This window comes from Nicrophorus vespilloides, unplaced genomic scaffold (assembly GCF_001412225.1).
Source record: "Nicrophorus vespilloides isolate i.1.1-1 unplaced genomic scaffold, Nicve_v1.0, whole genome shotgun sequence".
Lineage (NCBI taxonomy): Eukaryota > Metazoa > Arthropoda > Insecta > Coleoptera > Silphidae > Nicrophorus > Nicrophorus vespilloides.
This window is the reverse complement of record NW_017097769.1, coordinates 248,165-260,199: the sequence shown is the minus strand read 5'-3', so window position 1 is coordinate 260,199 and position 12,035 is coordinate 248,165. Positions and strand designations below refer to the sequence as shown.

General features: G+C 29.5%; 2 protein-coding genes across 2 annotated transcripts; both read right to left on the bottom strand.

Annotated features, from left to right (window-relative positions):
- Positions 1-108: 108 nt before the first annotated feature.
- LOC108560920 lies at positions 109-1,786 on the bottom strand. Its single transcript, XM_017918640.1, has one exon. The coding sequence runs from the start codon at positions 1,581-1,583 to the stop codon at positions 354-356; it is 1,230 nt and encodes a 409-aa protein (XP_017774129.1). The 5' UTR covers positions 1,584-1,786; the 3' UTR covers positions 109-353.
- Positions 1,787-8,123: 6,337 nt separating this feature from the next.
- LOC108560921 lies at positions 8,124-9,501 on the bottom strand. Its single transcript, XM_017918641.1, has one exon. The coding sequence runs from the start codon at positions 9,386-9,388 to the stop codon at positions 8,168-8,170; it is 1,221 nt and encodes a 406-aa protein (XP_017774130.1). The 5' UTR covers positions 9,389-9,501; the 3' UTR covers positions 8,124-8,167.
- Positions 9,502-12,035: the final 2,534 nt, after the last annotated feature.

The following is a 12,035-nucleotide window of genomic DNA, read 5'->3' as shown; positions in this document are numbered from 1 at the left end:
ACGTTCATTATTTGAGAAAGAAAGTCAATAATTTGCAATTAAATGCTAGTTCGATATTATTAATTTTCTTTTGTGAAGGAACTAATTTACTAGAATCAATAAAATATGCTCAAAAAATAGATTTATTAAATTTTTAGGTACATAAAACAGTAATAACATTATGATTTTAAATCACAATTGAACTAAACTCAGGAATTTCAAATCCAATAACGTTAGTTTTTAGGTAGAAATTTGTCTAAAGTACAATTTCATTAATAGAACTAGTCGTGATTTCTTTAACGAATCACATTCAACTCTAGTCTAAGAATACTTTGATTAATTGGGGAATAAATAATTCGATTATTGGATTGGGATTATATCCAATTTCTCTTAACGTAGGCGAGGATTGTGTCCTTAAGTTTCTGCTTGTGGGCTGGGCCGATGAGGTCCCGTCTTCCCCAGTCGCTGGGTTTGAATTCGGAGAGGTTGTTGATTTTTCCCTTTTCTGTGAAGATTGGCTTAAGCATGAAGGCGACGTGATGGAACTCTTTGGGCCCAATATCCTCCAATTCGGTTAGGAAATTTTTCCAGGAATAATCGTCGCTTTCGGCGCCGAAGTCTTTCAAGTAATCGTAAAATGTTTCATGATACAATTTGATAAGATCATCGTAATGGGCGTCGAGGACTGGATTTTGTACGCTAGTGAACAAGAAGAAGATCAAATCACGTAAAGCGTGGTCGTATTGCATGATTTGTAGGTCGACTATTTTATTTTTCAGCGGATTTCCATTGGCGTCTCTCAGAACCATAGTGTTGTTAACCCAGTAATCTGAATGGACTGCTGTAGCGTACGGGGTGATTATCGGAGGCCCATTCTTGTTTTTCATATCTTCGGTGCTAGTCAAAACAATCTCTGTAATCTTTTCCAAGTAAGGACTGAGCTCAGGGATGGTTTTCCCGATTTCTATAATGCTATCTGTGAAGGCGGCTGCGATGTCATCGGGCAAAGTTTCAATACCAGCGTTCGGGATGATGCAAGGTCCTACGTACTTGTCGAAATCGTTCGGACGAAGCTTCTTCATAGCAATAGGAACGGCGTGAAATTTGGCTAAATCTTTGACGATCATCTGTGCATGCGGAAGATCAAAGCCTACAAACCTATCTCCGGTATCGTAACCTTTCACCTTCAGATTCTCGAAGATCAGCACTGCGTTCTCATCCACTTCATCCTTATCTAAACTGATGCGAGCTCCGAAACATTTCGGGAAGATGTCCAGGATCTTGTGTTCCGGAACGTTGTAATCCCTCTGGAACTGCACTAAAGCCGGTATGGTTTTTGTGTATGCGTCAATTTCTTTCTGGAACGTCACGCCGGAATCGAAAGCAACTCGAAGCATATCACTTGCTGGAAGCATCTTCGCAACCAGTGGCAAGATTTCCTCTTTACCATCGATCTTAACTGTAGCGTCGAGCGCCAGCATGATGCTTCCATAGTGTTCACCAGGTGGTGTCAGGAATTTGCTCCGCTGTTCTATAACCACCACATCCTTGCCGAGGGAATCGGATAGGATCTTATCCAAGTTTTTCACTTCGAACTCGGGCATCTTTTTGAAGCACTTGTTACTCAATTGAATGACTGGCGATGAGTGATGTTATCGGATTGGTTTTGTAATAAGTGCGTGGTGGTCGCGCTCAGCACGATGCGCTATCAAAACACATGCGACCAATGGCAAAATAAATAATATAATCGTATACTATACACGCTGAGTAGAACCGAGACAACTGCTGCTCGTGTCACCACCGTCCGACTATAATTAAACACACAAAAATACCGACACTTTTTGGCCGCATCAGAAACGGTGCTCTCTCTGTGCCTTTTCCTTCATCACGAATTTAAATTTCTCCAAGTTCATCATCTTGCGAAGACCCATTTCTAAACGATACTTGGCCTTGAACCCACAACATGACCGTCACATTCTGCTCTATGGCGCAACGCCACTTGCATTACTTCCAATTGCGCTATTAAAACCAATAAACTTATTTCCTACATTAATCATACAAAATTTACAAATCCACTACTTAAATAATCATAAAGTCACAAAATTTATCATTAATCACGAAAAAAAAACGATACGCAACGCAGCGAAATACAAACATTTGACAATGACACAACGAAACTTCAAATTTATTTTTCTCTTCAATTGTTTTTAATTGAGCGAAATTGGAATCGTAATTATATTTTTAATTGTATGTACTTACCAAACGATACGACAAATTACATTAATTCACCATGTACGCAAACACTGTGTTATTTCAATGCATCAAATGATATTGTTACAAATCAACAACATCTCAATTAATAATAATAATTTCTAAAGCATACAACTGACATAAATAATTACAGGGAAATTATAAAAAAAAACGTCATTTTTTTAAAATTATAATAAAAATTAAAATATAATAATATTTATTATAACAGTCCCATAAATAAATAATAAAATTAAAACATATTCATATAAATATAATAAAATTTTAAAAAACTGTTTAAAAAAATTAAAAACCAAATCTAAAATATTATGTACTTTTCTAATTTTTTAATTAATTATAAATAAAAAATACTGTTTATAACAAGCGATGCTAATACATATTATAAACTTCCTATTTAATAGCCACAAATAATTACAAAAGTTTAAAAAACATTTTTTAAATGAAAATAAAAGTCTATAAACATTATCATAATAAAACTAGTGTTCTATAGCCAATTTTTCATGAAAGTCTTGTAATAAAAGTGGAACATTTAATATTTCTGCAAATTATAACAATATCCATTTTTTTTAATAATGAAAATAAAAGTCTACAAATATTATAATAATAAAACTAGTTTTCAATTTTAATGAAAAGCTTCTAAAAAGTGATAAATTCAATATGTCTACAGGTGAATTCCTGTATTTAGATGATGGCAAGTGGGTGAACTCTAATATATTTGTCCTCGTTGCCCCAAAGGAGTATTCACGGAGTATCTGTGAATTCTTTGGGATAATTTACCCCGATATGCCGACCGCTCCATTAAAACTTCTTTTACAATTGCTAACAGAGTTATATAAAACCAATTAAATTCAATTCCCAACATACATGAGACACAATAGTTTATTGTATACTTAAAAGAAATACATATCCACATGGATAGTTACATTATTACATTACATTTCATTTATATTTTTAATACACACATTTTGTAGTTATTTAAACAATTTAAAGTATACGTTCATTAAACATATATTATTATAATAAAAATATATTTATATCAGAATAATCAACTATTGGGTCTATTGTGTAATTTTATTTACAATCTGTTAATTTAAGATTGCGTATGACAGGCTTGGCTGTCGTCTTGTATGTTAACTTCATTAGTATATTGATGCTCTGCGATTCCACTATTTCCTTTGACCTTGAATCTGCTGCTATCCTTAACACTGTTCATCGACTTGGCTGATGGTTCATATGCTGAACTTAGGGCGACTTAACCATTCGGCTATTAGTTGCCCTACAAAAAACATAAAAAGTGAATACATAATTCCAAAAAAAACAGGAATCGTTGCAAAAAAATATGTCTTTCCATGAACTACTTTAATATTTATATTATAAAAAATATTCAGAACAATAATATTTATTCAGTAATATAAACAACGTAACTTATAATCAAATAAAAATAATATATAACATTAGATTTTTTTCCCTAAACATTGCTTTCTATTAAAAAAAAATATACTTCGAACTTTGGACCTATCGGTCGAAATTAGATACAAATATTTATAAATAATATTTCTTCATAATTACATATTTTTTTATAAAAATTAATTTTCTTAAAATCAATATAAAACTTTATCTACAAAGTGAGATGTGTATTTAATGTTGCAGATTTTAAGCTCATTCCATGTAAATAATATTCAAGTTTATGCACGCAATGTGCAACGAAAGTCTCATTCTATTACGATGATATGGCACTTCTATAAATACACTTTTTCGTATCGGTCTGCAGTTGCCTATTGTATTTGCAATTAATATTATCTAAAAGACAATTCAAACCATAATTAGGTTAATAATTCATAAGTTAATACGCATACAATATTTTTAAATTCTATTACTGAGAGAATTATTAGTTTGTTTGCTCAAGTATAGAATTACTTCGCAAAGAAAATGTGTTGGAGATGTGTATTTAATGTTGCAGATTTTAAGCTCATTCCATGTAAATAATATTCAAGTTTATGCACGCAATGTGCAACGAAAGTCTCATTCTATTACGATGATATGGCACTTCTATAAATACACTTTTTCGTATCGGTCTGCAGTTGCCTATTGTATTTGCAATTAATATTATCTAAAAGACAATTCAAACCATAATTAGGTTAATAATTCATAAGTTAATACGCATACAATATTTTTAAATTCTATTACTGACAGAATTATTAGTTTGTTTGCTCAAGTATAGAATTACTTCGCAAAGAAAATGATAAATTATGAAACTTGACTTTATCAGAGCATTTAACGACAAATTTATCTTTTCGACAATTTTGCGCGGAAAAATAATACAAACTTCGATATGTGGAAATGCTTATGAGTAATATTAAAATTGAAGTTTATGTATCGCACAGTCAAAATTATGACTATTTATGCACGGTAGCCTTGGAAATAAACCATAAACCAATGTACCATTTAAATACAATTCAAAATACATTCATAAGTAAAAAAAAAAGTCACTGATTTCACCGAAACACGCAATACCAAATAATTGTTAATAATTTAATACATTTGTATGAAATTGCAAATAATTGTCTGTTATATTAATTTATAATTGTTTTACTTTCAATAAATATTTAAAATTTTATATAATAGAAATTTTCAACGTTGATATTTTTTGTTATTATGATCTGTGCGAATCTACTATAGTCCGGTTTGTAAATTTCAAAAAGCAAATTTTGATCGATTTTTTCCTTTATAAAGTCAAGTCTCCTTTTCTACAGTTTATTCGTATTTGTATATAATTTTAAAGTTCGTACTTAGTCCGGTTTTAAGCTGTGCAGGATATTGGTGGAACTAATTACCAGGACTCTGTGTGGTATTTATTATTCTATTTATTGCCTAAATGTGACAGGTTGTGAATAATAAATAAAAGTTAAAAAAAAGTAAGGTTTTACGACAAGCAATATTATTAGAAATATTTATGAAAGAATATAGACAATATTTTTTTGTAAACTATCGCACATAACATAATAAAAACCAAATAAAACAGAAATTCTTATTGAAAACAATGTTTAAACAACAATTAACTCGTTATATTTATTATTGATATAATAATAAAGTTTTCACAAAAAGTAAATATAAATTGATTAAGTGATTATAATTCAAAACATAAAAACAATTAAAAGTTGCTTTATTTTAAATTAAATTATTTGTTCAAAAAAATCACTATATTAAGTAGTTAAATTAAAATTGAAGTTTCAGTATTATTTGTTTATTTCAAGTATTATTTTTTTACAAAAATAGATGAATCATTCAATATTCAATTGACGCTGTGCATCTGCTTAGTAAGCAATGGGTCATAGGTTGCTGACCTCTGTTAACCCTAGAAAGTCAAATTCATTTGGGAAAGCCATAGAATTTTCTAAGAAAATTATATATAAACTAAATAATCTAGAATTATTAACAACATTTTCAAAAAACTAAATTAAAATTAGTGTGGCTTCGAATAGTCCTGTTTCATTATAGTCTGGTTTGTTTTTTTAATTATATCAAAAATTGTAATTATAAAAATATTAAGTAATAAATATTAAATAAATTAAATGACAATCAATAGATATTTGTATATTTATAAATTAAACACTTTTTTTATAATTCGCGAAAGGAAATATAAACAACTTTGCGTAAATTCCAAGAATTCATGAATGGAATGCTAGAGTAAAAAGCATGTATGAATGAAGCGTTTTTTTTAATATAATAATTATACTTAATTATTCTTAATGCTTTTTGAAAAGCCCGAAGCATGAATTTTAATTGGTATTTTTTCATAGAAATAATACATAATTAGTTGCTTTATTATTTAAACTATATTGAACGTTAAATAACTGTTTGTTAAAATAATAATTAAATATACATTATTAAATTTCCTTAACAATAAAAAAAGTAAAACATATAACCATGTTGAAGGAAAACAAAACTGTTACAAAGGCAGTGGCGTAACTAGACAATCGAAATCCCGACAACCATAATCCCGACAGTATCAAAAGCAAGTTATTGCCAAATGGGTAAAATTAAAGATTACATAATTATTACAAAATCGTCCAATTAAATTTCTTACATTAAAACACGAAAAGGCTATTGACCACAATTTTTCTGCCAAAACTATTTCTATTTATAAAAATTTCATGTCTTTGCAAATCTTTCTAAAAAAATATTATTCTTTAACTGAAAATATATTTGTAATTATTATAGGTATTTAATGAAACCAATATTAAAAAAAAAATATGCTTTAATTAATTTAAAAATTTATCGTATAAATTTTAAATTGTTTTTTTGATCTAAATGTAAATAAGTTAACGTATTAAAAAATAATGAATAATTTATAAAAAAAAATCATACAAATTAAAAGATTTTGTTACTATGTACATAAAAATGTATTAAAATACGAAAATAGTTGCTTTTTTTTCATCAGGATTAAATAAATTAACGTAATATAAAATTAATTTAAAAATTAATCAAATTAGAAAATATTTTATTTCAAAATTGCAGCATTACCTCGTATAGGACGGCTTCAGTCAGTCCGGATTCTCTATAGTCCGGTTTGAAAATTTCAAAACAAAATAAAATAAATTCACAAAATATTTTTTTAATTCATAAATGATTGTATTTTTCTTCACATAGTTAAGTCTTTCTTTTATGCGGTTTTAAAATCCTCGATTAATCCGGATTTACAAAGTTCGGACTACGCGAGATATGCATATTTAAATAATACATTTATTGTATAGGTAATGAAATACTTTCATGCAGGGTTTACGCTGTAAAACAGTACACAACAATTAAATATAACTTATTTCGCAATTTGGCTGTAAAACATATTTTCGTTTCTATTTTTGTTTATTCTCATTTGACCTATATATTTAATTCATCTAAAAATATTAAAATTGTCAATGTGAGTTAATGATCTTTACAAACAAACAAAAGCAGCGACGGATTGTTAACATGTTCTGCGGTAACACTATTTGGGGGGGGGGCGTATTTAAGTTGTTAGGCCACCAGTTAAGTAGATGATGACGGGGAAAGTCGAGTTTTAGCAACTTAAAAACAAAATATTAATTCTTATATTCTAACTCAAATATTATTTTGTAGTTAATTTGATGCTGACACCCCCTCTCTAAAAAATTCTAATGAGCCATAACCAGACATAATAGATAAGACCATCCTTGAGTTACATTATTTGAGGGCCCAATCTCAAATTTGTTTGAGGTCCCTTTGATTAGACGAGGCCAATAGAGACCAAGCCTACATCCGCCCATGAGAATAAAAGAAAACAAAATAGATCAATTTTTGAACTTTCCATTTATTTAATAAGTTCTATCGAAGATTAAACCCAATTTCCATTTATCTATAATTGATAATAAATGTTGCATATAACATTTATCAAAGTGTACAAATAATATATATAAATGTAATTAATTTTATAAATAGAATATTCTCGCGGCATCACTTCAAATGCAATTTGAAATTAAGTGGAAAAACAAGTACGAAACAACATGACTATATAAAATAATTCCAGTAATAAACACAATAGCAATAATAAAAAACAAGTATAAATGAATTCTTATATTTATTATTGATAATTATATAATAATTATTCAATGTGTTATAAATAATTTCAACAACAAAAAAAGTAAATAAATGGAACAAGAAAAAATAATTATTTATCACTTTCACTTCACGTCAAGTCAATTACATAGAAATCATCATAGTTCATTGCTATATAAAATTGCGTTATTTTTATTACGCAATATCCTTTGATGCGATGTTGATAATGAGGCTGGTACATATAAAAAAATCTTATAAAATAAATTTTAAAAAAATGTGGATGTACAAGAAAAAAGCAACTGATGTTACGTAACATAATTTTTATTTTTCGGGTGAAAATTACTTTAATTTACAACCAGTTTCGTTGCGTGTATGCTTCTATCGTATCCTTAAGTTTATTGGTGAAGGCTTCGCCAATTAAGTCTTGTCTATTCATATCGTTATCATCCAAATTGTCCATGCTTTCGATGGACCCTTTGATCGTAAATATTGGTTTTAACATGAAGAGAATATGCTCAAGTTCATACGCTGCATAAGCATCAATTTCTTTCAAGAAGTTGACCCAACTGTAAGGTTCAAGGTCTATTTTGAAGACTTCCAACGATTTTATGAATGAGTCGTAGTAAATTTTAATGAGCTCGTCGTATCGTGATTTAACAACTTCTGTTTTGATGCTCGTGAAGAGGACGAAAAGTAAATCGCGCGTGCACGAGTCGTAGCGAATCATTTGCAAATCGACCATCTTGTTCTTAATCGGTTTTCCGGTTTTATCATGCAACAGCATCGTGTTGTTGACCCAATAATCGAAGTGGATCCACGTTAAGAATGGTGTATTTGGAGGTACCTTGTTCTTCTGCTCCGAATGCAATGTGTTTCTTAAGATGTTCAAGATTTTCTCTGTCAGATGCTCAAATCCTGCTATCTTGAGGTGATCTCGTAGACAATCGTAAATACTTTCTATCATGGAAGGATGAGCGTATTCGATACCTCTGTGACGTATAATAGCAGGACCTATCTTTTTCTCGAATTCTTTAGGTTTGAGAGCTTTGAACGCTATGGGAACTGCATGGAACATGGCTAGATCTTTCAAAATCAATTCAGCTTCTTCGAAGTTGAAACCTACCAATCTATCGATGTTATCATATCCCTCATATTTTAAATTCTCCAATAATATAACAGCATCTTCATCGATTTTCTCCGTATTGGATAAACTGCATCTAGCTCCATAACATTCCCCAAAGAAATCAATAACATTATCTACTCCATAATCCCTTTGGAACTCAATCAAAGCTGGTATAGCTTTGGTATAGGCATCGATCTCTTTCTTAAAAGTTACAAATATATCAAATAGTCCTCGCATGAACTCACTCTTCGGCAATAGCTTAGCCACCAGATGCAGTTGCTTCTGATCTTTGCGAAGCGCTATGGTCACATCCAGCGCCAACATGAGGCTTCCGTAGTTCTCACCTGGAGCGGTCAACATTTTCGATTTGGTCTCCAATATCTTGACCGGCTGCCCGTAATACTTGGTGAGCAACTCATCCAGATTCTGCACAGAGTACTCCGCCATCTCTAACCGCTCACTGCTCGATACAAACTAATTTAGAATCGTAGCAGCTTCCAACGTTAACAAACATAAATGAAATTTCACAAATGCCTGCTTACGAGTTATTATGTAAACTCGACCTTCGCTCTTACTTGAATGAGAATTGCAATTATTTCCCTAACCGCACGCGACTAATGACTATCAGCACTTGTAATTGTCCATAATCATGATAAATCTTTATCATTTATTTTTTATAGAAAAAAAATTTGTGTATTCGAATTATAATTTTAATTTTATAATTAATGCTTATCATAAAATTTGTTTATCTATTAAATCATCTTAATGGGCTAAATTATGTGGAAATAACAGAGATGCGAAAATAAACATGTGATACGTTTGAAAAATATGCATTTTTGATAATGTGTCCAATTATGAACGACTTTCCTATTTTGTTTGATATGCTTTCATCGTTTATCCATAGAAAAACGGTCGGCTTGTCGGCAAATGTTTGAACGTCTATGTACTTAGCATTTACACTTTATCTTGGATAATGTCTCTCTTTATATATTTTATTATTTGTTCGGATCGCATTAATCAGAAGCGTTACACAATAATCCTTTTGGATGAATGATTAAAGCGTGCGGTCTAGAAGAGATGAACAGAAGCGTAATTATTACCAGTTCGTACTGCCTTTGTAGAACGCTAATTGATACGTTACACATCATTAACAAATAAGAAATTATTTATTTTTTTATTTTGTGGTGGAAAAATTGTTAATTGTTTTGAGGCTTATGCGTTGAGCAGATACCGAGAAGTCATTTTGTTTTTGCTTGGGTTATTAATAGTAATTATATGAAGAATATTAGAGAAGTTTAAGCAATTTAAGATCTTGATAAGATTCTCGAAAAACGTATCAGAGCGTATATGTTTATCGTGTGCTATCTCTTGATGACGTATGCAATTGGATCCTGTTCTGTTCGAAACATATCAGTTGCCACCAAAAACAACATAAATAATGTTGGAAATTTAATAAATGAGTAATGCAAAATTAAACATAAAATTACTTGCGAAATAAATGAGATAAAAGTTCTGAATTTTTTTTTTACATATTGTATGAATAATTTTAAAATTATTAAATTTTAACATAACTATAATTGTCACATAAAAACCAATTGAACTTTTAACTATATTTAATTTATATAATTTACAAAAAAAAAACTATTTTATTGATTATAAATTTAGTATATCTTCCAAATTTGAACTGTTTAGTGTTCGATCAACTTGAAAATGCAACAGAAAATTTGTTTTAAACTCGAAAAAAATTTCGAAAGTCGATTTTAAAGATTCATCAAGAAGTAATGTTAAAGAACCGTTAATGTCACTTTTTGCAAAATATTGACGTTTATATATATCCTTATAAACAAACATCTCGAAACTCGAATAAAAATCGGTTTCGAAACTAGATTTAAGTATTATTTTATTTCTAAATAAATTAAAAAAAAATCAATAACAATTATAAAATAATTTATTTACTTTACTCGAAATTCAAACAATTTGAAAGTCGAATGAATCAATTGATGTTTATACTATATGTCTTGTTTTATATTAGATAAATTTTGGGATTTCGATATGGATTAATCACAAATTTACGTCGAACAATTTGAAAATCGAAACTCAAACCTCAAAAAATTTGAAAGTTAAACTGTAATACGACGAATTGTATACTACAACTCACGTTTTAAATCAAACAATAACATAAAATACTATTTTCATACTATTATTATAACGCAGGTCATGACAATGATAGTAATGAACTTGAATTGTACAAATTTATACAGCAAATAAATTTGTGTTTCTAGAGATAGCGAGAGTGCAAACAGTGAGTATTGTCTTTAAACGTTGAGCAACGTGAAGCAGAAGGAAAAGTACCGCGCTCACGCTTAAGAATCGTTTCGCTTCGCACAACGTTGCGTAATGGGACGCTTCTGTCGTGACAACGTCGGTAATGTAAAACTGCTGTTCGGCGAATGCGATTCGCCGAATCCGTATCGAATGTTGGAAACACTATTTTGTTGATTGCTACCTTATCAACCGGTGACTGTGCACTTTGTTCTGTTTTTTACTTTTTTTTTTCGAAATAAAAGAAACAATAATTAATTTCCCACATTTGTTTTTCGACCATTGTTTGAGTACGTAAATAATAACAGACGATAGCATTTAACAAACGTTGAATTGAAATAAACAAATGCTACTTTAGATTGTATTGCTATTACGAAACATCGTTAATGTATTTTGCAAGATCGGAATAGGAATTTAATATAATATATACTCAGTAATTACTACTAATACTGCTTATGTAATTAAAAATAGAAAATAGTTTTTTTTGTTACATTTTGGCTTCTACATAAATATTTTATTTATTACATTACTTTAAAACAAAATAATTGGGTATTTAGAATTAAAAAAAATTAATAAATATTATATTTTTTGTGATAAAGATTTTAGCTTATTTACTTTCAAAAAATAAAAGTAAGCGCAATTAAAAAATGAATCCAATTGCATTGATGGTATTATTTAAAGATAAAAATAAGTTGACATAAGAATGTGTTGGGATACACATTAATTGGGATATTTTGGGTTTCTTTTTGTTTCAAAATGTTAGTAAATTCTT

Bases quoted from the DNA above. Each gene is read 5' to 3' on its own strand.
- LOC108560920 (XM_017918640.1), bottom strand. From the start codon at position 1,583: ATGCCCGAGTTCGAAGTGAAAAACTTGGATAAGATCCTATCCGATTCC.
- LOC108560921 (XM_017918641.1), bottom strand. From the start codon at position 9,388: ATGGCGGAGTACTCTGTGCAGAATCTGGATGAGTTGCTCACCAAGTAT.